Source organism: Drosophila tropicalis, unplaced genomic scaffold (assembly GCF_018151085.1).
Source record: "Drosophila tropicalis isolate 14030-0801.00 unplaced genomic scaffold, ASM1815108v1 contig_593, whole genome shotgun sequence".
Lineage (NCBI taxonomy): Eukaryota > Metazoa > Arthropoda > Insecta > Diptera > Drosophilidae > Drosophila > Drosophila tropicalis.
Window position 1 is genome coordinate 17,982,843 of NW_027173070.1, and position 25,870 is coordinate 18,008,712.

Consider the following 25,870-nt stretch of genomic DNA (forward strand, 5'->3'; position numbering starts at 1 on the left):
AATAATTTATATTTCATACATCCTGATTGCCGCTGAAAATTAATATTATTCCCTTTTTCTTTGGACTTTGTATTCTCTAATATAAAAAACATAGCAATCATTCTTTATATTTTATTTGTTCATTCTTCTTAATATACAGAGTTGTTTTCATTTCTTTGTTTCAAAAAAGGATGACTTTCCTTTTGGCCTAGACGTTAAAGAACATGGCCGCACACATACACATAGTAATAAGATGTATATATATATAGATTATATATATATATATTTATATATGAAGATATTTTCCGTTTTTACTTAAAACTTAGTAAAGAAATCAAAAGATTTCTTACTTGTTTCCATATATATATTATTTTTGGGGGTGGTGGCGCTTCTTTTCTTCCATCATCATCATCATCATCGTTGCCCATCTGGCTCTTCTCCTCCTTCTTTATATTGGACTTTTCCTTTTTGTTGTTGTTGATTTGGGTGTAAATTTTAAGCAGCACATCTTTTCTTAATATTCATGTTGTTGTTGTTGTTAGTATCGAGTTATTGTTAATGTTGTTGTTGGTGGTGTTGTTGTTGCCCACTTAAATGTTTCGTCTGCCATTTTCGTGAACGCTGTAGAAAGAATTCAGGGAGAGAGAAAGAGAAAGAAAAAAGTTGTTGTTGGCATTTAATTAATAAAGTTTTTAATGAGCAGGAAAATAGAGGGATAAAAGTGTATCTGTGTATCTGTATATGTATGTATATATTTAGTATATGGAAATAGGGAGAAGTCTTGGTTGAATGAAATGTAAACATAGTAAACACATTTTTTTAGTATTTCGATTTGTTTTGTTAATATGCGCACTGTGGAAAAAAAGAACGAAACAAACAAATGAAGAGCTTTAAATACACGCCATAAGAAGACAAGGGATTTATTGTTATTTTATTAAAGACCAAACAACAAAATCACTAGTCTTCCATACGGAATGCATTCCACCACACACAATTTTTATTTTATATTGTTAACCCAGAGTTAAGTTAAGAGTTAGTTGCAGTAGGTAAGAGAAAACAGATTTTAGCAAGCACACGCGATGGATGGGAAGGGATGTTGATTGATACGATTTGTATGTGTATTGGGTTAAATGGAACTTTGTTGATTGAGATTTTTTAAGAGATATGAGATGGCATACTTGTTGGATCGTTTTGATTGATTTCTTGATTGATTGAGATTGAGAGACTTGATTTTAATTTTATTGCGACACGAACCTCTGTTGCAGCAGATACTGGGCCATTTGTATTTGCTTGGGTGTGCCCGATATGGTAATGATGCGATCATTTGAATTGGGCAGGGGCTCATCGATTGTAATATAAGCACTCGATTCGTTCCTTATGCGACGTATGCGGCCACCTCCTTTGCCTATAATGGCACCAGCCAACTAAAAAAAAAAAGGACAAACGAAAACTTAAGTTAAAAGGACTGAGAGAGGTAAACTAATAATCACTCACCTCCTTTGGTATGGTAACCTGTGTACTACTATTGGGATCATGTCCTTGAGGAATATTAGTTGCAGCATTTGAACTGCCATTGGAGCCGCCACCACCAGCATTGCCTGCTCCACCGCTGGCATTGAAACCACCGCCAGAACCACCGTTATTAGCACCGCCTCCACCAAGGGATCCACTGTTGGAGTTGCCATTGCCTAGGCTGCCGCCTCCTTGTGTCTGGCCAAAGTTACCCAAACTGGGTAGGCTATTGCCGCTGCCCCCTTGATTTGGGTTGAAGCTACTCAAGCTTGGCAAACTGTTGGTACTCTGATTCTGACTGAAATTGGTGCCGCCATTGCCTCCAAAATCGCCACCGCCGAAACCGTTATTGCCAAAATTATTACCACCAAATGGTCCGCCGCCACCACCAAAGCTATTGGCACCAAATCCTCCAGAGCTTCCGCCATTATTGCCAAAGCCATCGACATCACCGCCACCGCCGCCTCCAACTCCATTGTTGGCCCACGGATTGATAAATGGATTATCACCACGTTGTCCGCCGCCACCGCCTAGGTTACTAGATCCTCCATTACCACCGCCTCCGAAGCGATCCCGGCCACCACTACCACCGCGACCTCCACCGCCGCCTCCTCCACCATTGTTGCCAAAGCCGGCTCCCCCGTTGCCAGATCCGCCGCCGCCACCACCATTGCGGTTATTGCCTCGCTGGCTGGGACGAGTGCTGCCACTGCCAGTTCCATAGCCACCGTATTCATCGGCATAGACGCGATCAAAGTTCATGGGATCATAATTGTGAATGGCCCCCTTAATGGGGGTATCCCGTGTTAGGGTAATAACCTCACGCACTGCCTCAATGACTTGACTCTGCTTGCCGACAGTCTGGACCACGCGATCTGTACTCTGTGGAGCCACATTGCTGAAGACCTTAAGGAAACGGCAACCAATGCGCTATAAAAGAAATACAGAAAATAATTAGTTGAAGGTATTGCCACCTGTTATAAGCGTTTAAAAACTGTAATTACTTATCATTTGTAGTAGAGCCCCCTAACTTAGGCTATGAAAATATGTAATTCCATTTTGTTTTCTTCAAAAATCCAAGTTGAAATCTATTACTATACTAAAAAGGTATAACAAGTGTGTCTAAACCACAATCCAGCTCGATTTTGCAGCCATTTGACTTATGCTATACGAAATCAATGTGAAAATTGAAACTCGTTTTTTTCATTTTCGGAGTGTGATTTTTTCCACGAATTTTACAAAAAATGAAACCAAAAGAACACACACAAAGTAAGGGCGCCTTCTTAAGGCAACAAGAATAACGCTTGGTCAAGGTTCATATGAAGGTTTAAATCAATTTTGACCATGACACTGACCCCCCACTGCATTACTGTTTGTGTGTGTATGTGTGTGGGAATCCTTAGCAAAAGCAGCTGCTGCTGCTGCTGTTGCTGACTGACAGGACGACAAAAAAAATAAAATGAAAAGGTATCAAACAGAAGCATCGTCTCTACCTGCGTCCACATTTCGTCATCATTGCCAGGCAGCTGCGCGTGGCTTTGGTTGCGCTTCTTCTTCCTCTTTGCTACCCGAAAAAATGTAAAGTGACAGGAAGTGCCCCTCTTCTCTCGACACCTCCCTCTCTCTTTGCAACCCCTCTCCCATCATCAGTGCATGTGTTTGTCTGCAGCGGAAGTGTAAATGTGAAATTCGATAGCCACTTAAGAGGTAGAGACGCGACGAGAGAGGAAAAAGGAGAGAGATTGAGTGAGACCGACAACAACAAACTGATTTCCTTGATATGCCTATCAGGCGGGCTTCCTGTCGAGCCCCCACCTATTCCCCATCCCCATAATTTTTTCCCTGCTGCTGGCTCCTAGTTTCCATTTCCTTTCTTTTTTCTTTTGGAGTTTATGCCTCGATGATTGCATCATTTCTAAGCCCATTGCGTGTTTTCTCTTCCTTTGTGTGTGAGTGTGTGTGTGGCCAAATGACCAAATGCTGCGTCATGTTTGTAGTTTCCACCATGTCCCCAACTAACCCCCTATAGGCGACAACTCGTTGCGTTGCGTGTGTACTGAGCCCCCAGACAACAATGGCGACATCAAAAATTTAACTAAAGTGCTTCTTCTACCCCTTCTCCCTGTCCCTCTGTTATCTCCATTAAAAATGGGAAGGACGATGGTTGTGGGGAGTGGAGTGAGTCATTGAATTTTATTATTAAATTTAAACATGACAACATATTTAGAATATAAAAGGAGACGACTCTTTGTCTTTATCGCTGGGTGTGTGTGTGTGTGAGTAGTATGCGTGTGACACACATAGATAAAATAAGAAAAGAAAAAAAAGCTTAGCATGCTTTTGGGTTGACACTTGAGAGAAACAGAGAGCGAGAGCTTAAAGTGAGCATTGTCACCAAATAATGCAAGAAATTTAAAACTTTGTTGTTGTACCTTGAAAAGTTATTTCCGTTTTTTTGTTTTTGTTTTCTTTTTTCAAACTTTTTGGCTGTTGTTCTTTTTGTTTAATTTCTCTATTTGACACAATTTCACAGTTTTGCCACACGAAGTGCACCGAAAGAATCCAGAGAGTTGGATGAGGAGCGGCGGTTAACTGTTCACGACCAGCTTCAATGTTGAACTAATTGGGTTCAACGTTTGCCAGTTGCCATGTAAGGACACGACGACGCCAACGACATAGCCAGCCAGAGAGAGCGCAGCAACGCTGCAGAGCAGCATAAGGCAAAGAGAGCAAAGCGACAGCGAGAACAAGAGAGAGCACAGTTAGCAGCAGCAGCAGCAGCAGGCTGAGACAGGCATTTAGTACTCTCCTGTTGTTGTAGTTGTTGTAGGATACGCAGCAGGCTGCTGTATAATGGATGGCAGCTGCTGTTGCTGTTGCTGCTCAGGGGAAAAAACGGAACCGGTGTATTTTTTCGCCTTAACAATTTTTTCCTTTTCTTTATTTTTGGCATATTCAAAAATATATACACAAATATATATATATTTTATCTTTCTTTCTTATTTATTTATTTATTATTTGTTGTGTGTTTTTTTTTTTTTTTTTTTATTCTTGAGTCAAAACGCATGCGCAGGAACTTGCCGCAAAATAAAATAATAAGCAAAATCCAACAACTTCTTGACAAAACTACTCCGGTTCACATAAATTTCTATACAAGTTTCTATATAAAAAAAAGAGCGCAAAACTGTAATTTAGGCAAAGGAAGAGCAAACGATTTGTCCAACATAAATTGATATGCAAACACAAGAAATCTTAAGAGTTAAGAGACTTCAAAAATACCCTGTAAAGACAAACCATTAGGCAAGTCCAACTGAGAAGAAGAGAAAGGAAGCGACTAATAAACTAAATGGTAAATAATCCTCATCAGACAACAAATCGGAGGGATTATAATTTTCTGTAGTGTATTAAGCCAAGAAACGTGATGTTTAAGCATTTTGCAATTACAAAAGTTTGTAAAAGCTAAAGTTGCGATTAAACTCAAAATGCAAGCCACTTAATTTTTTTCTTATTTATTTAATTGAAAAAGTTTTCGTTTAAATGTTTACCCACTGTACAGTGTACAAGTATTAACTGCTACTGACATGTCTTCCCCTTGCCTGCCTCTGAGAGAACTCTTGCTCTCCCTTTCTCCCACAGTTTTGCCACACAAAACAAAAAATGTATAAAGGAACAGGAAGCAACAACTAATTTAATGTTGAGAACATACGCAAAACCTAAACCGGATATTGTTAAGAAGGCCTCTCTATCTCACCCTCTCTCGTTGGCTCTACACTCCTCCTCCATCTTTTCGTTGTCTTTCCCCCTTCTCATCGTGTTTTTTTTTCTGCGGCATGTCTATTTTCATTCACCTTCAAATAGAGCAAACTAAAACTTCTTAATCAACATGATCAAAGTTTTTCCAGAAATATGTCAAGAAAACAGATGTCCTTAATGAAGAAGAAGAAGAAGCAGATAGATAGTTAGAGGAAGGAGGGGGAAACGGGCGGCCGGCATTCTTACAGCTGCCTTCTAGGCAAAGGAATGTCGCACACACACACACACACTTGAATATGTTACCGTAGTGTGAGTAGCACCTGTTAGGCATTCATTAAAAGAGGGAGAGAGCCAGCAACAGCGAAGATAGAGAAAGAGGCAAAGCAACAATTGTAAGCCTTAGGCAGAGAGGCAGAAGAGCAAGCAGAAGGTAGAAAACGACAATGAGAATTAAAAGCAAAAAGGAAAAATTTAAACTGCCATTGGCACGCTGCATTTTGGTAAAGGCAATTTTTGGATTTACTTCGGATTCACCGAAAAATACAATGAAAAACGACGGCTGCACGTCGCTTGCAGGATCAAAACGAGAGCGAGAGCGGGGGGAGGAGAAGAAGAGTAGGAGATGAGCCCAACAGCTGCTGCTGCTGCTCATTATTATTAGTTTTGTTACCGCGCAGATGCCATCGGACGGATCAATGGCACAGGACAACAAAATTTAATGGATAACACACACTTTGTAACATGATCGAACGAATGCACGCGTGCGGAAACATTGTGAAAATGTGTTCTAAAACTACATCCATCTGTGTTTAAATTTACTCCAGGGGAAAGGTGAACAAGGCATTCCATATATACTAGGAGGACCTTCGCTAGGAAAACTTGCAGAACTTGCAGAACCTTAACAGAATTCAAATAAATCGCTTTAAAAAGTTAACACAAAGTTACAATTTTCACTTAATTATATTCTCCTTTTTATTCATTTTGTTTAATGAAATTTTAGTTCACAACGGCCACAATAACAAAGTTAATCTGTTCTTCTAGGATAAATGTGAACCATTTCGATATTAATCTTAATCTCTAAGCTAAATATTAATATTGACAATAAAGCCAATCCAATAAATAAAGGACAATTTATTAGGTTCTTTATTTCACAGTTTATTTTGCCGAGTTCTTCAAATGTATGCGGAAAACTGAAGGAGTACAAATTGTCCTTGTTTTTTGCCATTTCACAACCAACTTATCCCTACAGTCCTGTAAATTAGCCTCCCTCCAGAGCCTCGAGACAAAAAACTGCTAAACTTCTAGCGCATATAAGGAAAATGGTTCCTAAAGAAAGGCATGTCAAGGCTAGACATTGTACCATGGACCGAATGGGGTGCAAAGTGTTGCCCGATTTGCAGAATACATAGCAGTAGTAGCAATAGCATAGCAATATCTGTTATCATATCCACTATCCACTCTAAAGCGAGATCAGTTAATACGCCCCCCACAACCTTATCCTTTCCAAAACTAAATATTCGGATAGGAGATGTTTCTAGTGTCTATAGGGAAGTGCCCGGTGAGCAGTTAAAAATGTTAATGAAATTTATAACTTTCTTTATGTTTAGTTCAACCATTAGGATCTTATCTTCTAAGTAAACAACTCAAAGACCTTGATGATTTGTTAATTTTGATAGCATCAAAATTTTGCATATTCAAACATTTGCATTTAGTTTTTCGAAACATTCTATTATCTGATGTCCTTTTTTGCTCTTCTGTCCCACATATACACAATTCGTTGCCAAGAAAGATAACCTCCTGTTGGGCATTAACCAAACGACGAAACCGGCTTTATTTTTTTTCTCAGAGAGAGAGAGCCAAAAGAGAAACAAGACCAAAGACCTTTCCATTCACAAAGGAAACAGCTGCTTAGCCAGTTGGCCGCAGCAGAAGCAGCAACAGCACAACAAAGCTAAAAAGAAATGGATGAGACAGACAGACTTCCTTTTTGAAACACACTGAGAAAAAAGGTACAAACGGTTGAGGAGAAACGACAAGCAGCATATGTACATGAGAAGGAGAAGGAGAGGAGGAGTGAGTAAGTATGTATAGCTCCATCTTTTAAAAGGCTGCATTAAGATCATCTGCTGGCAGACGGAGGAAAGGACGACGAGGACGACAGCTGCAACAATTTTCATATTCAAAAAGAGAGATGCGAAGAGGACGACACTAAGAAATTTATAATAACAAACGAAGACATGGCACATCTACGTTAGGCAAAAAGAGGAAAAAGAAGCTGCTAGGACTAAGGATGCTTTGCGCTTTGTTTGCCGCCTAGGACTTGTTGACCTCCATAGCGAGGAGCATACAAAAATATGAATATGCATGAGTTGGTGGAGACATACTGAGAGAGGGAGTGACAGGAAGGCTGAGCTGGCACGCAGCAGCAGACAGACAAAATGGAATTGCTTTACGCTAAAAAGTATGCAATATTAAATATACTAAAACGACGAGGACTAGTAGTAGAAAAAGAAAAAGGTTGAAAATGAAATATGTACATTCAAACCAATTAAAATGCAGCCACTTTTGGCACAGAGACACAGACGTCGACTCCGACGACGACTACAACAAAACTCAATTCAACTCATGGCTAATTAATGAGCCAGAGAGAGATAGATAGACAGAAAAGACGGCAATTGATTCCAGGATTTGTGTGCAATTGAAAAACACTTCAAATGGTCATGATGAAAACACATTCCACCAGGGGGCCGAGCAGGAGGACGACACACACACAGTCTGAGAGGGTTGTGGTACCAAGTGCGTTATGAAAGAGCCGGCCGCAGCACCACTCACCGAAGTAGATGTCAGCAGCAGATGCAGTCAGTCTCGATCTCTATGGCATGTGTGTGTGAGTGCATGTGTGTTTGTGTGTGTGTATACCTGTCGTCTCCAACAGTTAAATTCTTTCCCATGAAACTATGTGGCTCAGGTCTTACGTGTTTACCCCCAGCTCTAGGTATGTATGAAAAGTTTGTGAATCTATCGAAGCGCAGAATACACACACACACACACACACACATTGAAATGTTATATGTTTGACGGGCTTCAACTTCACGTGACTGAAAGGAATGAACCAAAAGGAGGCAGAGTAGAACTCTTTCTACCTTCTGCGGCTCCTTCCTCTGGTAAAACGTCAAAAACATGTCTCTTAACTGAATGCGGGTTATTGTCCATACATACATACATACGTACATTCTTGTATGCATGTTTGTATGTATTACCTTTATATGTATAGTACGACAATTAGGATATGTAATTCTGCTGCCTGCTCTAGCATAACATAATAATAATCATAATAACAAGAGAATTATTTCTTTAACGGCCTTCATTACACACACACACACATACATACGAAGGAACAAGTTACGCTTGGCTAGCTGAACAGGACAAACAAAACGCCATATTAATGACATCGTGACTTCCTTTAACTCTAGTTGATTTCTGCTAGTCGAATATACAGAGAAGACCTCTCATTGTTTAAACTAGATAAAAACCTGTAATTAGAATATATTGTCAAATGATTGTTACATAAACTTTGGAACTATCTCTTCAATGGGGTTGTTAAGGTTTTAAAGCTCAAAAAAATCAGATTTTTAACCATTTCTTCTGAGGATATGAATAAAAAGGGACTATTTGTTTTGGTAAATATTTACTTAAGTTACTCGGGCCCAAAACGCGCTTAAACTACATAAATTTGGTATCAAACGAAAGAGCACTAGCTCAAGTGAGCCTTAACGATTTATTTTGAAGTTTTTGTGTAATTAACAAAAGAAAATTTATGTTTTTAGCCGGATTATAGCAGAAAGTAGCTGTCAAATTATTGAGATAGTGTTGCCAGATGCCGAATTTCGGATACTCGAATACGCAGGCTTTTTGAATCTTTTGTTCGTACTATTTTCAATAAACGAAAATATTGTTGAGTTTACCTTTGTTTCATATACAGTATTATATAGTATTATTGTTAAAACTTGGATGCGTGGCAACGCATCTTCTGAGTTTGCGGTGAGCACGATGCCGTTTTACAGGATCATCCGAACAAAAGAAATAAAAGTTGTGAAGTTCTAATAATCATCTTGATAAAGACGTACAGAAATTTCATCACTGTACCATATGTTTTTTATTAAACCCCTATTTTATCATTATAAAAATGTTTAACATTTGATTCACAACGATTTAATAACACATCATTAGTTTAATTCGATACTCAAAATCGAATACTTGAACAACAATTCAAACATTTTTGGCAGAATCGTTTTTGCCAAAGAAAAAGCTGATATTAATACTTCTTAATTCCAGTGCTTTAAGAAGTTCTATTAATAATTTACAACCTCAGAGTTTCAACTTTCTCATACTCAATTTAATTTTCTTTTGTTTGTTAGCCTGCTTAAGTACTCCTTGATCAATTATGTATTAGTTTAAAAGGGCTTAGACGACTCTGTAGAGTTTTATTAACTTTACAGAATGGACTTCATCATAGTTAATCATGATTTCTATGAATTTTTGTCTAAACTTCCTTTAAACTTTGTTATGATGACCGTTTTCCAGGTCTATGGGGCACCACCGTTCTCAAAATCTATCAATCTAACCTTAAATGCGGATGAGGGCATTTCTAAAAGGACATACGTGTTAGTGCGATTACATTTAATTTTGGTTTAATAACCAGGAAGACGTCGCACTTCCATTCCTGAAGTCTAACAATCTATTCAATCATCAGTCATTTGTACTGCATATTTTTATGATTTTGCACTTAAGTACAAGCTAATCTACTTAATATGGTACTTACATCACGAATCTCCTTGATCTTCTGGCCGCCTTTGCCAATGACGCATCCAGCCAAACTCTGATGAATCAATAGACGCACGTCAAAGTCTTCATCGCGCTGTAAATTGCATTTAAATTCAAATTTTAGTAATTGGCTACGACATTTCAGCATTACTTTGTACTTACCTCCTCAAAGTATTTCAGCATTTCGGTAATTATCTCCAATGTCGATTCGATATCCGCCGAAATTTGTATGGTGCTGTGTTCGGATATTTAACGTGCAGAGAAAATTTGTTGGTGTGATTTTTTGTTTTGTATTTGTTTTTTTTTTTTGTGATGAGAGATTTTGTGGAATCAGAATAGAAAAAAAAAAAGAAAAAGGGAAGGAGAAACCATATTTATATTGAATACATATTAATTACAAATGCATTATTTTATATACTTTAAAACTGAATTTAATAACTACTTATAGAGAGACAGAGAGGGGGGTAAAAGAGAGCGAAAGAGAGTGACAGACAGAGCGGAAGTAGGTGACAGACAAAAAAAAAAAAAAAACAACAAAAAGAGAATTTCAGAGAAAAGTAGAGAGTTTTTGGGTTGAAGCAGAAATATTTTGATTTTTATTCGTTTTTGGGTTTTGCTTCAAAAACAAGGACACAGAAACACACACACACACAAAGGACAGACGGGGGGGATGGATCGGATTGGAGAACCTTCCAACAAAAATATATATACTATATAATTGGGAGCAGCAAACGGCAATAATATCCATTTTTAGTACTATAACTTATAACATTTTTTTTTTAAAGTTTAATTCAAGCCGTGCAAGAATTTTCTGTTAAATCTTGTTTAATTAATTGATTGGTTAATCGATTGAGTGCCAAGAATTAGTATTGCATATTAAGTTTTAGTTAAGATGTTGTTTGTCTCATCATTATCATCATCATATATCACAATAATCTAGCATCAAAATTACAGGACAACGCAAAAGAGAGCAGACAAAGAGAGAGAGAGAGAAAGAGAAATAGAGAGAAAGAGTACGAAGTACGAGAAAGTGAGAATTAAAAGGGAGTTGGTGGTGGTAATGGTGGTGGACTTGGCGGATTCGGTCGGGCCAACAACAAGAAAAAAATTGTTTTTTGATTTCAAAAAATAAATCTCAAAGAGAATATAGGAGGTAGGTGGTATACGAATATATAAAAATACGGAGATAGCTCAACATTCGATCTCTTCCATTATACAATTCTTGGTTTTTCTTAGTTTCTAACCTAAGGCTAAAGGCTATCTCTGTAAGATATATTTTTGTGTTTTTCATATAAGTAGTATATATTTTTATATATATAAATGTATATAGTAGAGTAGGTAGATATGTACGTAAAAAAAATTAAGAAGGTATTAAAAAATGAGATTTTTCATATTATATGGTTTACCGTTCGGGGCCTTGGGAATCATCGACAGACACTGTGGCTTGATACTGTTGTTTTGGAGACGAAGAAGACACGGGCGGGCGGGCAATCGGTTGGTTGGTTGATTGTTTGGTTGGTTGGTCATTCGGTCGTTTGATTGATTGATTGATTGATTGGTTTTTGTTTTTGGTGGGCGTTGGTTGGTTGGTTGGTTGGGCATTATCGGGCGGGCGGGCGGTCGGTCAGTCGGGCATTTATTATTATAATCGGGCGTTGAGAAAATAATTCAGATTTCATAGATAGTTCGGTTCGCCATTTGAGGGAGCAGGAACCAAATCAAAGTTTGTTTTTTTTTTTTTTTGTTTTGTTTAAAAGATTTACAACAATAGGGAATATATAGTATGTGAGCCCATCATGGAGTTTACAGAGAAATATATATATAGATATATGTGTAAAAAGAGATATAAGAGTACAAAATCGGGCAAACGGGCGGGCGATCGGGCGGGCGTTCGGTCGGGCAATCGTTTTTGGATGGGTTTTTGTTTTTCATTTCATTTATATATTTATGGAGTTCCGGGCGGGCCAGTAGTAGTTCAGATTTCAGATATATAGGGTTAAACATAAACCATAGAAGACGAGACCCAGAAGACACGTTGTGCAGAGTGATGAGTGCGGGCAGACGGGCGGGCGGGCGTGACGATATATATACAGAATATATATATATATATGTATATTTTGGTCGATTTTCAATTCAATTCGATTTATAATAAATTGTTACATAATGGGGCGTAAGAGAGAGAGAAAGAGAGAAGAGAGAGAAAATTTTTCATTTAGTTAAAAAAAAAACAGGTTAAAAAAGCGTGTAAAATTGTTTTCGGTATTTCCTTTTTTTTTGTGATTTTTTTAACAATTTCTTTTTTTTTTCTTTTAATATATATATATACAAATATTTGAGCGCCTAAATATTACTTTTTGAGAATTGAGTGAAAGAGAGACAGACAGAGAAAGAGAGAGAGAGAGAAAGACAGAATAAGCAGAGTGCAGAGACCCGCCAAACAAAGAGAGAGAAAAAAGTTAGTGAGCAGCATGTTCTTCAGGTTCAGATATCCCAACCTAGAGATAAAGAGATTTATATATATATGTATATATGGAAAGAGAGAGAGAGAGAGAGAGAGATAGAGGATTTGAGAGGGGGAGAGATTTAAGGGGTGGGGGGAGAAGGATTTTAAGGGGGGGGAATTTGTGGTTTGGAGTTTATTATTATAATTTTTGTTTTTTCTGCCAAGACATTAGAGACACACTATTCTTCAGAGGGCTGAGCTTGGTCGCTGGAGGAGGGTAAAAATGTGGCGGGAGAGCATAATTTATTTAAGGAACTGTTTTTATATCTGTTTTTGTTTTTAAGTGAAAATTAAATAATACTAGACGCTTCAATTTTTGTGATATCATTTACGCTTTTCGATTTTTTATATCGAATTTTTTTTTTTTTTTTCTGTATATTTTTTTGTTCTCTTTTTTTTTGTACCTGAGTTCGCATCTTTTGTATATGCTGTCCACCTTTGCCAATAACTGCGCCAGCAATCTAGAAATCGAAGGAGATATAAATTAATGAAATATTTGTTAAAATATTCTATTATATTTCGACTTACACTGCTTGGTATTAGTATTCGTACAGTCTCCTCATTACGTCGATTCCGCTTCTGATCTTGGGCTGCATCACCATCACTACTTTCACGTTTCATTGTCGGTTCAATGATGTTCCGATCCTACAAAAATAATACAAAAAAAAACAACTCAATAAATCACCTAGTCGACACTGTAGTAGGTTAGATAACTTTAGAGGCAACTGGGCAACTGAAATTGGAATTGGATCAGTTAACAATAAGTCAAATAAATATGAGACACACACAGCTGCCGCCGTGTTTCAAGCATTGTGGGTTGACAAGAGTCAAGTTGTTGTTATTGTAAGCCGCAATTATAAAACAATTCCAACAGACAACAACAAAACACACAGTTTCCATTTCAAATTCAACTGGTTGTTGGGCTTTGCTATGTGTTTTTGCTCTGCTGTTCATTTGTCTCAGTTTTTTTTTCCTACAATTGGAAGTGGCATCTACCCAACTTGACTTGCAGCAAAGTGATTTGCCGCCCCCTGATCACTGCCTTGATTTATCTATCTACCTCCATCGATGCTTCATCTAAAAAAATACCAAACAGCCAACGCTTGAAGAAAACAATATTATGTTTTGTTATACCCTATCGAGTGCAATAGGGTGAGATTAAATTGCCAAAGCGTCGATAAGTGCTTTACAAAATAAACGAAAGAGCTTACTAAACAGAGATCTTCTTGTTAGTAAGAGTCTAAGAGAAATGCACAACAATTGTAATTAGAACTAAATCATCTATTAAGAGTCATTGTAAGCTATAAAGTCCCCATCAAGGAATATATGAATACTATCAAGCCATTTTAAGATGTTAGGTGAAAAGTTTCATTATTAGTGTAATTCGGACTAAAGCTAATAAAACTAACTTACGAAAAGTTAGTATGTTAAAACTAGAACATACATATTTTAAAACTTTTTGATAGATGTTATCTGTTGAGATTACGACCATTTATAAATTTTAGTCAAAGCTTGCATTTGCCAAACTTTTTGGCGCTTTATTTATTGCAATTCCCAACTAGTTTTAGAAGATGATGATAGAACTTAATCAGACAAATAATAATTTTAATTTGATTTAGGCTGTAATAATTATATTTATTATTCCTCGGTAGATGAGTTGTCTAAATGGCCCAGTCATTTAGGCAACTGAACAACGGGGAACCGGGTTCGAATCTCATGCTAGTCTATGGATGTAGTTTTCGTCTAAACCTTAGTTGTCAGTGCTTGTAATAAAATATGGTTACATACAACTAACTATATCCTATACTTATAATAACAATAACAATTATATTTGACGCAAATCTATTCTAATTAACAAAACTTTGGACTTCGAAAAATCGAACAAATAGAGAATTAAACCTTTTATCCTTACCAAATTTTAACAAGGACACTCCTAGTAAAAATTAGGAAATAGAAACGAAGTTATATTAAAAAACAATTCAAAAACAGGCCTATTTAAATATTATAAACTAAAGAGTATCATAAAGTCTGCCTACCAATTTAGACAAAATTTATTTATTTATTTAATTTTTTTTTAACAAGTAGGTAAAAACAAAATGTAAGACAATTGACGAGCACTGTCTACCCACAAGCCCAAAAAGGCACGTAAACAAATCCCTCTTATTGACTTTACTTCTCTTTTTTTTTAGCACTTCAGATTTTTTTTCCAATTGTCAAGTCGTCAAAAATATGTCCAGCAGCAGCCACAAGCAATTCTAGCCTCAATGGCGACAGATTAAAAGGTAGCGCAGCAGCAGCAAAGACAATGGACTCTGACTCAGGTGAATGAATGTTGTGTGTGGGAGAAAACTTCGGCGCAAGGCAAAAAAAAAGGGCTACAATTTATAGAATAGATACACAAATGCTTCGCTGGGGGGGATCACTTGCTTTCAAGTGAATGGAATTGGCTGTTTATGGCAGCAAATAATATTGGATTGTAGTAATCATGATCAAATATGTTAACCCTGAATACCTCGATGGATCAATCGATCTTCTAATCGAATATGAGGATAAAGTTTGTTAACAATATATTTCAGAAATTCCTCCCTTGTGTTATTTTATAAAGTAGATTTGGACTCGTTGTACGATTCAAATTATGAAATTTGATAACAACTAAACTAGCAAAAGGTTATATTAATTGCACTTTTAGGAATTTGAATTGAATATGAACAGGTTGATATACAGGATATACTGAACATTCAATAAAATTTAATCTTGTCACAAATTCTTTGACTATTTTACAAGTAAATTACAAAAATTCATATTTTCAACTGTCAATTCCCAAGTCGATCCTACTATTTTTGAGACATTAAATAAGAATACATATAGAAAAATGACGAAGCAAAGACTAAATGTGATATTTAAACAAAGGAATTCCAATTACTAGACGTAACATTTGGTTTTAATTATTCAGTTGGTTCTTCTTTTCGCAAGAAAAATTAAAATAATACAGCAGTCCTCGGTAGACGAGTTGTCTAAGTGACCCAGTCATTTGAGCAACTGAACAACGAGGATCCGGGTTCGAATCCCAGGCTAGTGTATGGATGTAGTTTTCGTCTAAGCCGAAGGCCTTAGTTGGCAGTGCTTGTAAAAAATAGTTAGGTTGATAGTTTAAAACTATATCCTATACTCATAATAATAATAATAAAATAATACAATTTTATATATGTAATTGCTTCTAAAACGACTAAAATACCTGAATAGTTTTTCTGCTAAGTATTCGGTAATTAGTAGTTACTTTTAGAAGTAAAGTAATAGAATTAATTTGGGTTCAGAGAAAATTCAGTTTCAATTAAAAAACTTATAAGTTTTTTCAAACACTTTCAGAGTTTTTAACATTTACCTTTTTAATTTTTTTGAATTATCACAAAATGGCTGTTGATTTTTTATAGTTTTGTCACTAAATGTCAACTAAATTTCATATTGTCTTTGTTGTATATTTGACACACACTATATATGGAACTATAGGATATGATGGATTGGTTATATAATAATAATCACTTCTGTTCACTAAACAAGAATAGAATTTGGAAATCGAAAGAGACCACGGGAAGAAGCTCTTACTTGATGAACTGTATAAAAACTAATGAATACATTTTCCCAGAAATCGCCACTATTTATACCCGAAAGGTGAAAATCCTTTGAAAAAGTTTTCTGGCCAATGAGGATATGTTATAGACAGAATTGGTTAAAAACGGAAATGGCTTGACCAATAGAAATCGTACAAATGTATTGAATGTGTAGTGACAGGACACATCGTAAAAGGGGAAATGTTAAGTTATGGATTGAAAGGATCACTAGGCAACCACAGTAGAGACCTGAAAGCTAATTGTCTCCAAAAAATTGACCACAACAGAAAAATATCCAAATAGATAAGGGATAGAAAAATATAGAGACAAATTGTATGTAGACAGAAATGCATTATAACCATTCTGCACACATATATGTAGATAGAGAGAGAGAGAAAGAAAGGCAAACCGAGTATGTGGAACAATATTATATAATATCCTCCTCTTCATTCTACTCCTCCATGTCAATCCACATATCCCATTATCATATACATTTGTATATAAAGTTGTACATACATATATGAAAATTATATAGTAATTGCCTTTAGATAGTGGGTGTTGGGGGAATTAATGAATTCACAGTTTAGTATTAAGGCTAATAACCAAATAGGAAGCCCTCCATCAAGTCTTTGAAAACAATATAAACCACCATATCTGGGAACTATGCATAAAGATGCGACTGCAGGTCTTTCTCACTCACTCTATATGAATTTTAAATTAATATTCAGCTGAATGTTTTCACATTATGCATATTTTAGAGGGTCCCTCTCCAAGTCAAGACAAATTCAGAGGCTCGTGGTTTTTCGCTGCTAAACCCTTTAACTATTTATAATAATAGGTTCGAGGTTAGATTTTAGTGACTCCTACTACACACTGCATTTACTTCTCATCTCTCCTTCTACTTTTTCTTAGACTAAACAACCTATGTGAAATGCAACAAATTGCTTTGACCTGTAGCACAAAAAAGCATTATAAATGACTGACGTGTAAGATCCTGAATGCTATATAGTATAGACTACCCATAGAATAATAAATTCCAACAAATTAGTGTAATTTTCGTTGAAAATTTTTACAGAACTTGACAACTTACTTACAGAAATTGATTAGATTAGATCCAGAGTTATCTGAAATTCCATAAATTTCAACATTTGTGGAAAATAGAAAACTTCAAAAAAGTTTTAATTTATGTTGACTTTAAGAAGCAGATTTTGCACTAAAATTGTCTTTTCAACGGATTTTTACAATGTTCTTTTGTTATAAACATTCTGTTTATCACTCAAAGCGTTAGACATTTAAATATTACAAATTTAAATGTTAGACATTCAAATACAAGCATTTTATATTCCCAAATAATATTGACGATTTGTATTTTCTGAGCAATATTATTTTTCGACCGATCGTTATTATTGGAGTTAAATGATATAGTAGCACAGTCTTGGCCAATTCATTATACAGTGGAATCTGGTTAAGGGGACCGACGATTTTCCGAATTATATTCGGAAGACGTACTAACCGTATGCCCTTTCATATAAGTTTGTATTGGGACCAACCAATCACTCATTTAGTCACTATAACCGGACGGACATTATAAGCGGAGTCGTTATAACTGGATTATACTGACAAACATTCATTTATAACAATAGCTTAGAAAGTAAAGTTATTCTGAGAAGTCCCTAGATAATATGGTGGACCTATCCGGCTGAGTGCGTTGAACTCATCTTACCAAAATCTATTTTTCAAGGATAGACAAATTTTTTGAATTCGAGAAACTTTGTAATTAACTACCAAACAAAAAAATGTTAAAGGCATTTTTCTTACATATAATCTGAGTTAAACTACATAGGTAATTGATTAGAGCAAATACAATAAAGCAAGCTGTATCCTATTCATTTGCAAAGAAATCGCCAAGATCCATTGGAACTTTCTTAAAAATCAATTATAGACAGAAAATCCAAGGATGCCAAAGCAATGGCCACGTTTCGGATGTCAGTCCAAGTAGCAGGTGGAAGGGCTCCCACATACACCCAACATTCCATCACAAATTTATCGATGTCAGGCGCACAATGTGGTTTTGAATTTTTCTTCAAATTTAATAGACAATTTATAATGTTTTACGTTGCATTCTTAATTATGTTGTGCCTGAGAGTTTTAACAGCCGTTCAAGACAGCGTGGCAACCCACACCCGAAACCAAACCACCATTTGGTCAGAGATCTAATTATAGGGCAATTGCCTGACTTAAGGCTTAAAGAACCACCAGACATTGGGCATTTTAGAAAGTTTTTGCTACCTCCTCTTTCGTCTTCCCTTTCCACAAGACGGAAGTGAGTAAAAACAGAAGAATTGAAAGCAAATTGATTGCAGGGAACAGCGCGAGAGAAATATTGAAAGTTAGCTCTTTAATCAAATATTTACAGCTTCCCTCCCTCCATTTTCCTCCACCCCCTCTTCAATGCTTGATATATGTATTTTGTGGGGTGTTTTTCTGAAAGTGACATAAATGACAGGTAAGCAATTATGTGAAAATCATTTGATTGCTGTCCACATTTTCCTGTTCAAATAGCTTTTGACAGGAACAGGACCAAGACCAGGACCAACAGCGTTTGGCGGTAAGCACACGCGCGCCCAATGAAACCAGCAACAAGAAAAACATGAACATGACAACAATAAAATACAACAAAAAAAATAATAATAATTTAAGTTGCGCTCCAAAAGTTTTTCGTTTTTGTTTTTTTCGTATAAAGTCTCCTCCCTCAGGACACACACACACACACACACATACACAGGTGGGCTCTGACCACAAAAAAACGGTAATACAACTCAAGAGGTGAGCAGCAAAGGGAAGGGGAAGGGGCAGCGACTATGCGGTGACGGCGGTTTTCTGTTGGAAAGAGAAGCATATTTTTGCCCATTGGTTCTATACTAAGCTAGAGACGGCCTCGTGACACGAAACAGTCATAGGATCGGACAATTGCTCAATTTAAATCATTAGAAGACAAGAAATAAAGTCCTGACTCAAAAATATAATCCAAAAAGGAGTAAATCAATCCCATATTTATGAACATTTTGGTTTAAAAAAGTTCTGAGCTTATGATTAATAAGGATGTATGCTTTTTAAGCTTTGTCATTATTAGGAAAAGGTGAAATAAATCTTTGGACTCTCCTTTCCATCTGTCCTTTTCTCTCAACCTACCAATAATAGTCGTGTCACGTTAACATCACTGATTCAATAAACATATGTACATACAGTGGCTCACAGCTTATTTCGTGCAGGGGTGCAGTAAAACTTTAACAGCGTGTACCTCTTAAACTATTGAAGATATCAAAAAAATTTAAATGCAGTTTTATTTAGTGATCATTTATACTATATTTAGGTACTTTATTGTTTTTCTTACTTATAAAATAACTTTTAAAAATTAAAAAAATGAACATTGGTGGCTTTTTCTATGTCACAGCTTATTTCGTGCACTGCACTTAACCTTAGAAATTATTTTAAACAAATTAATATAGTATTTGGTTGGACCCCCATTTTGTTTAATGACCTCTTTAATGCATGTTTCCATCAAGGAAACCAACTTTTTTTGACTTTAGTGGATATTTTTCCATACTCTTCCATTAGTGCTTTTTAAGGTCATTTTTATTGGAAATTGACCTTTTCCGGATGGTCACGTCCAATATTGCCCACAAATTTTCAATCCCATTAAGGTCAGGAAACTGGACATGAGGACTGACCACATCTGGGCAATCCCAGATCAACCAGGACTGGACAATGGCGGATTTGTGTTTTGGGTCATTGTCTTGATAAAAACGGAATCGGCCCTCTAGACCCAATTTCTCTGCACTTTGAAGTAAATTATCCTTTAAAACTGATAGATACATATGTCTGTCCATTGTTCCTTCGATCAAAACCAGGATTCCAACTCCCGAAGCCGACATGCATGCCCAAACCATGACACTTCAACCGCCATGTTTCATAGTGGGGTTTAAGTTCTGATTATGAAGCCCGGTATTTCGTTGGCGCCGAACATATTGCATCGAATCCGACCTAAGGATATTGAATTTGGATTCATCTGCATATATTACTTCATTCCAGAAAGAAATTGAGCGGGAAACATGATCCTTGGCAAATGTTACTCTACACTATGAGCCCTCTATGAAACATGGCGGTGGAAGTGTCATGGTTTGGGCATGCATGTCGGCTTCGGGAGTTGGAATCCTGGTTTTGATCGAAGGAACAATGGACAGACATATGTATCTATCAGTTTTAAAGGATAATTTACTTCAAAGTGCAGAGAAATTGGGTCTAGAGGGCCGATTCCGTTTTTATCAAGACAATGACCCAAAACACAAATCCGCCATTGTCCAGTCCTGGTTGATCTGGGATTGCCCAGATGTGGTCAGTCCTCATGTCCAGTTTCCTGACCTTAATGGGATTGAAAATTTGTGGGCAATATTGGACGTGACCATCCGGAAAAGGTCAATTTCCAATAAAAATGACCTTAAAAAAGCACTAATGGAAGAGTATGGAAAAATATCCACTAAAGTCAAAAAAAGTTGGTTTCCTTGATGGAAACATGCATTAAAGAGGTCATTAAACAAAATGGGGGTCCAACCAAATACTATATTAATTTGTTTAAAATAATTTCTAAGGTTAAGTGCAGTGCACGAAATAAGCTGTGACATAGAAAAAGCCACCAATGTTCATTTTTTTAATTTTTAAAAGTTATTTTATAAGTAAGAAAAACAATAAAGTACCTAAATATAGTATAAATGATCACTAAATAAAACTGCATTTAAATTTTTTTGATATCTTCAATAGTTTAAGAGGTACACGCTGTTAAAGTTTTACTGCACCCCTGCACGAAATAAGCTGTGAGCCACTGTATGTAGAGAAATAAGAGAGACCTGATGCAGAGACACGCCTACCGATAGTTTCTTCCCTTTAGGTATATGTGGTAGGTACCTCTACATATGTATATGCGCATTTCCAACTCTATAATTTAGCGGAAAAACAGCTAATGGACGTCCACAATGTGTCCAGTCCACCTAACAAACCACGCAAACTGGCTACGAAATAAAAAAAAAAAGAGTGACGAACAGAGGCAAGGGAACGTGAAGAGATGGAATGTGCAAAGGGCCGGAGAAGGGGCGGGCGGCATAGTCGGAAGGAAGTAGGAAATGCACACACAATTGACAATTCTCATATTGTCCCGCCACCCCGCGTCCCTGGGAAAAATAGATAGAATACGTTCGTCCTTCCCTCCCCGCTCTGCCACGCTGTGTGTATGTGTCTGTCTGTCTGTGTGTGGCCACTTCAAGGCTTTTTATGGACATGTCAGCGCATGGGCAAGCAGGTTGGCAGGCAAGCCATCGCGTGTCTCCGTTTTGCCTCGTCCTTCCGTCCCCGCTCTCGCTTACTCTCTATCTCTACCTCACACTCTTCATCGACATCATCATCCACCTCCTGTGGCTTTGGTCCCTGCGCTAATAACTAATGTGCTTATGGCGTGTACGTGTGTGTGTGTGTGTGTGTGTATGTATGTGTTGTTGGTTGCTCTACCGACTTTAGTAAGAACTTTGTCTCTTCTTTTTCTTCTTATTCCTTCTCCCCAAAAACCCCCAAAACACCCACAACCAAAATTGTTGTGAATTATTAAAAGGCTTCGATTGAAAAGTAGTTTTTCTTTTTCCCATTTCCCTTCACTCTTCTCTATATCTCTTTTGGCTTGCCTTGTTATCGTCTGGCCTTCTTTTTTTTTTCTTTCTCGTTCTCTTAACACTAATGAGTCTCACTCTGGAACCAATTGCATCTTGTCTGGTCTAAGCAATCTATCTAGTTAATTAATTAACTAGTAAAATACGAGACAATATGAAATTTCATTTTGTTAATGTACAAAATCAAGGTTGGCATTTTTAGTTGATATGTTTATTTATTAGAGGCAGGGCAAAAGACAAGCACAACACGTTTTTTTTTTTCTTTTTGTTTAACAAATTTGCATAAAAATACAACAACATTTGTCATTTCGTCTGAAGAAAAAGCAAAAACAAAACACAAAAAAAAGGCTATCAAAATACTTGAAAGCGGAACATGTTTTTAACGTTGTCAAAGCAAAAACGACGATAAAAATGTGAAAAAATATTTAGAAGCAACATCCGCGAAGAAGAACGGCAAAGGGGGTGGCAGTGTGGAAGAGTTTTACAGATTTAGAGATGAGCTTGGGGGTTTGAGGCCAACAATTTTGAGACTGACAACGCAGAAATGTCACTTAAACTTTGACAAAAGTTGCCAAAAAAAAAAAAAAAGAGGCCAGGTAAGAAGAGAAAATATAGCACAATTTTTAGAATCATGATGAATAATGATTTCAATTGGTGAAAAATAGTTCCCAATAATGAAAATAGAGCTCAACATGCCTTTGCTAAGCAAAAGGAACAACTGAACAAGTGAGCAGCAGTATGAGCAAGTGAACAAAATAAGTAAGTTTGACTCACTTCGAGAAAAGTGAATGGAAACATATTCAACATATTCTTAATAAAAATTATAATTAAATAAGTTTATTTCAATCAATTTCAGTTCAATCTAGTTTTATCTATTTTGAGGTAGTTAATCAGTTAATAGTTAAAAACTACTTTAATGGAATACACATTATGGACGGATTGAGAATATATTTTCGAAAAATTAAGATTTTAGGCTAAGAAAGTACATAAGTAGTTTAAAGATTTATCGAAATTGTACGACCACTTCGAAAATTTCCTATTTTATTTTATGAATGTAGCAAATTCGTTACAAATGTAATAGCTTAAATCCGAATCGGTTAATCACATGAGCAAATATTTTGTTTTTTAGTGTTATAATATGATATTTTGGAATCCTATTTCAAATCAACAAACAACCCTAACGAACAACACAAAAAGTCACATTCAATTTAGTTGCATCTCTAATTACAGCCATGACGTCACACAGAACTAACTAAAAACTAATCTCTAAACAAAGAGGGAGAGAGAAAAAAGTCAGATTTTTCAACTGAAGGAACAAACACAACACAAAAGTTAAAATAGAGAGATTTGACCCGTATATATATGTATATATTTCTTTCTTCCCAATCAGAAACATATATTTGTATGTATATAGAGAAATTGATTGAAATATTGAAATGCGGGCAACACAGCCTAAAAACCAAAACAGAAACAACAATAAAAAACAAGATAAATTATAAAATATTAAGAAATTTTATACACATACATACATAAATATATATGTAAGTATAGACGAGAAGGTGCGGCACTTTTTTGTATCTAGGCCGCATCTGGGGAAATCATAGGAGCCAATAGTAATAGCAAACAAACTATTTATGTTTAGACATATTTGCAGCAGCTACTATTCGATTTGTGTTGAGTACATGCACTTGGTGGCGAAATTTGAGACATAAAATTAAGAATGTAATCCTTATTCAAAATATTGGCAAAAATTGTGAAATAAATAAGCGATAAAAGTCTTTTATCTAGCAGTAAAACTTGTTGAAAATTTTTGGTTTTGTTATTAAATTTCTTATATATTTTATATGTCTTTCCAAGTTTAAATCCATTTTATGTAATTTCAGCTGCCAATTTAGGTTTTTATTTTGTAGAGATTAAGCCTTTTGGCCCAAAGATAGCGCCTTTTAGGAGAAATGTTCTTCAAGGAAGAAATATAAATATAAAATATTAATATAAATATAAATAATATTGTTCTTGGAATCTTTGGAATCTATTTTTTAGTATTATTGTTATAAAAATATTTTTTTCAAAATCGACTTTGACGTTTTTTTCTTGATTATTACATACTAAGAATTTTATTTGCTTTTGCGTCAAATATTTTGGTGTAAAATAAAATTTACAAAATTGATAAGGGCATTTAAAAGTCGAGACTAGGATAATTGGCAATGGATGTTTGATTGCATTAAGAAAAAAATTTGACAGAGAGCAACAACAACTGAAATGGGATAAAGTACTCTATAGATAGCGACTTACAGTTAGAGATCCCCGCCTACAACAGAGTAAAGGTTAAATCATCATCTCATCAATCATTTTTGTCGCAATGCCGATAACATGAGTATTGAATGTCTTCTTCTTCTCTATCTTTTTATTCTTCCATAAAGCAGCATCCATGTCAATGTCAATGAACGCACGACGCAAATATCTTTGAGATTGCCTCATCACCAGACAAATTAGACGCTGCTCTCTGGCCTCCCACCACCCGCTCGCTCTACCACTCTGTTAGTCAATGTGTCTGTTTGTCACATTCGTACACATTCCAAATATGACAAATAAAAGCGAATTTTACAAATATTTTTTTTTTTTCGCAAAAAAGAATTAACCGAAACTGAAAATTGGCAAAAACAAAAGTTATTTAGCAGCTTCGCAGCATCTTTCCCCACGCGCTCTCTCACAATCTTTGGCCACACTACTCTCTCCGTCTCCCTCTTTTGGCTGATTAACAACTGTTATGTCTGGCAATCGCAGCTTCAGCAGAGGCTTCCAATAACAACAACAACAACTCCATAGAGCAGCATACACAAAGAATATGAATAAAATATAGGTTAGGAGCCTCTTTTTCCTAATAAGTCTCTAACGGAGCAATGAACCCACGACTTGTTGGTTTTCGCTATTGCTTTCGGATGTTTCAGCTTGGCCAGAGAAGAAGCGTGGGAGTTTTTTTTTGCTTGAAACTATCGTATTTTTTGTTTTGATTTTTATCTTGGAAAAAGCAGAGAAGAAAAAGAGAGAAAAAACAAAGATAATTATATTTATGCGCCGGCACATGCGGTTAATTTGCCGCCTCTCACTCCTTCTCTCTCTCTTACACTCTCTTTCTCCTCATGTTTTTCACGCGCGCGTAAAACAACAACATCGACGACTCTGTATCCCGTTTCTTTTTTTCTTCTACTTTTTGGCTGCTAGAAGCCGGCCTATATTGGTACAAGCGAGAGAGCAATAGAACAGCAAGCATTCTTCCATGGCTTGGTGGTTGTAAATGTAAATAGGGGGAGAAGAGCAAAAGCAAGCTAAAAGAAAACAGGGTGATTGGAAAGGGGGGGTGGGGGAGGAATGAAACTGCAAAAAATTCCCCAAATTGTATGTATGGGCACAAGCGAAGAAAAAACGATGTGCACAGTAAAATGCACAGAAAAACGCACAAAATTCACTTTTAAACACAAACGCGCACACACACTTTCGCACATGTCCCTGCATTTTTATTTATCTCGCAAATTCTTTTTTTCCTTGCCTCCTTTTTTTTCGCCTTTGCTAAGCGTCGTCTGGGGAAAACTTACCTTGGAAAACTCAGTAGTTGTATTATTAGTTCTTTCTCTGTTTTGCACTTTCAGCACTTGCAACAATTTGCTTTTTTATTCGAATTTGTGGTGTTCAGAATAAATTTTGAACTTTTATTTTTAATTATTTTCAAGGCATATAAACACACACAAACGAGCGGAGAAAAAGTTAACAGACTTGAAAAATGTGTTAACAGAATGCGGTGATGCCAGAGGCTAAATAGGGGCTTTCCAACACACTGGCAATACTGGCGATACCAATATTAAAAAAATACTAAAATATCGATAAATAGTGGTATCTAAAAACGCTAGCGTTTACTCACGCGATTTAAAACGCGTGAGTAAACCGCTCGAACATTTTGAGTAAACGCGCCAACATGTTCG

At 36.3% G+C, this 25,870-nt stretch overlaps 1 protein-coding gene across 3 annotated transcripts; it reads right to left on the reverse strand.

The window, feature by feature from the left end:
- Window positions 1-97: 97 nt before the first annotated feature.
- Window positions 98-25,670, reverse strand: HnRNP-K (Heterogeneous nuclear ribonucleoprotein K). 3 transcript variants are annotated; one of them, XR_011032316.1, is made up of 9 exons: window positions 25,487-25,670; window positions 13,100-13,216; window positions 12,976-13,032; window positions 11,475-11,518; window positions 10,231-10,303; window positions 10,067-10,162; window positions 1,474-2,421; window positions 1,158-1,403; window positions 98-600 (listed from the first exon to the last, which is right to left on the reverse strand). XR_011032316.1 is itself a non-coding variant. In XM_068289979.1 (9 exons), the coding sequence occupies exons 2-9, from the start codon at window positions 13,190-13,192 to the stop codon at window positions 570-572; spliced, it is 1,512 nt and encodes a 503-aa protein (XP_068146080.1). In that variant the 5' UTR covers window positions 13,193-13,216; window positions 25,487-25,666; the 3' UTR covers window positions 98-569. The 3 variants fall into 3 exon arrangements, 2 of the variants coding, with proteins under 2 accessions (XP_068146080.1, XP_068146081.1); XM_068289979.1 differs by having other exon boundaries at window positions 1,234-1,403; window positions 25,487-25,666; XM_068289980.1 differs by lacking the exons at window positions 11,475-11,518; window positions 25,487-25,670 and having other exon boundaries at window positions 1,234-1,403; window positions 13,100-13,171.
- Between the last annotated feature and the right edge of the window lie 200 nt (window positions 25,671-25,870).

What these genes read in the sequence shown, in the direction of transcription:
- HnRNP-K (XM_068289979.1), bottom strand. Translation starts at nt 13,192, where the DNA reads ATGAAACGTGAAAGTAGTGATGGTGATGCAGCCCAAGATCAGAAGCGG. An exon ending in TACAAAAGATGCGAACTCAG is followed by an intron (nt 11,519 to 12,975) that starts GTACAAAAAAAA and finishes CCAAAACAACAG; the next exon opens with TATCAAGCCACAGTGTCTGT. An exon ending in TGCTGAAATACTTTGAGGAG is followed by an intron (nt 10,163 to 10,230) that starts GTAAGTACAAAG and finishes TGCAATTTACAG; the next exon opens with CGCGATGAAGACTTTGACGT.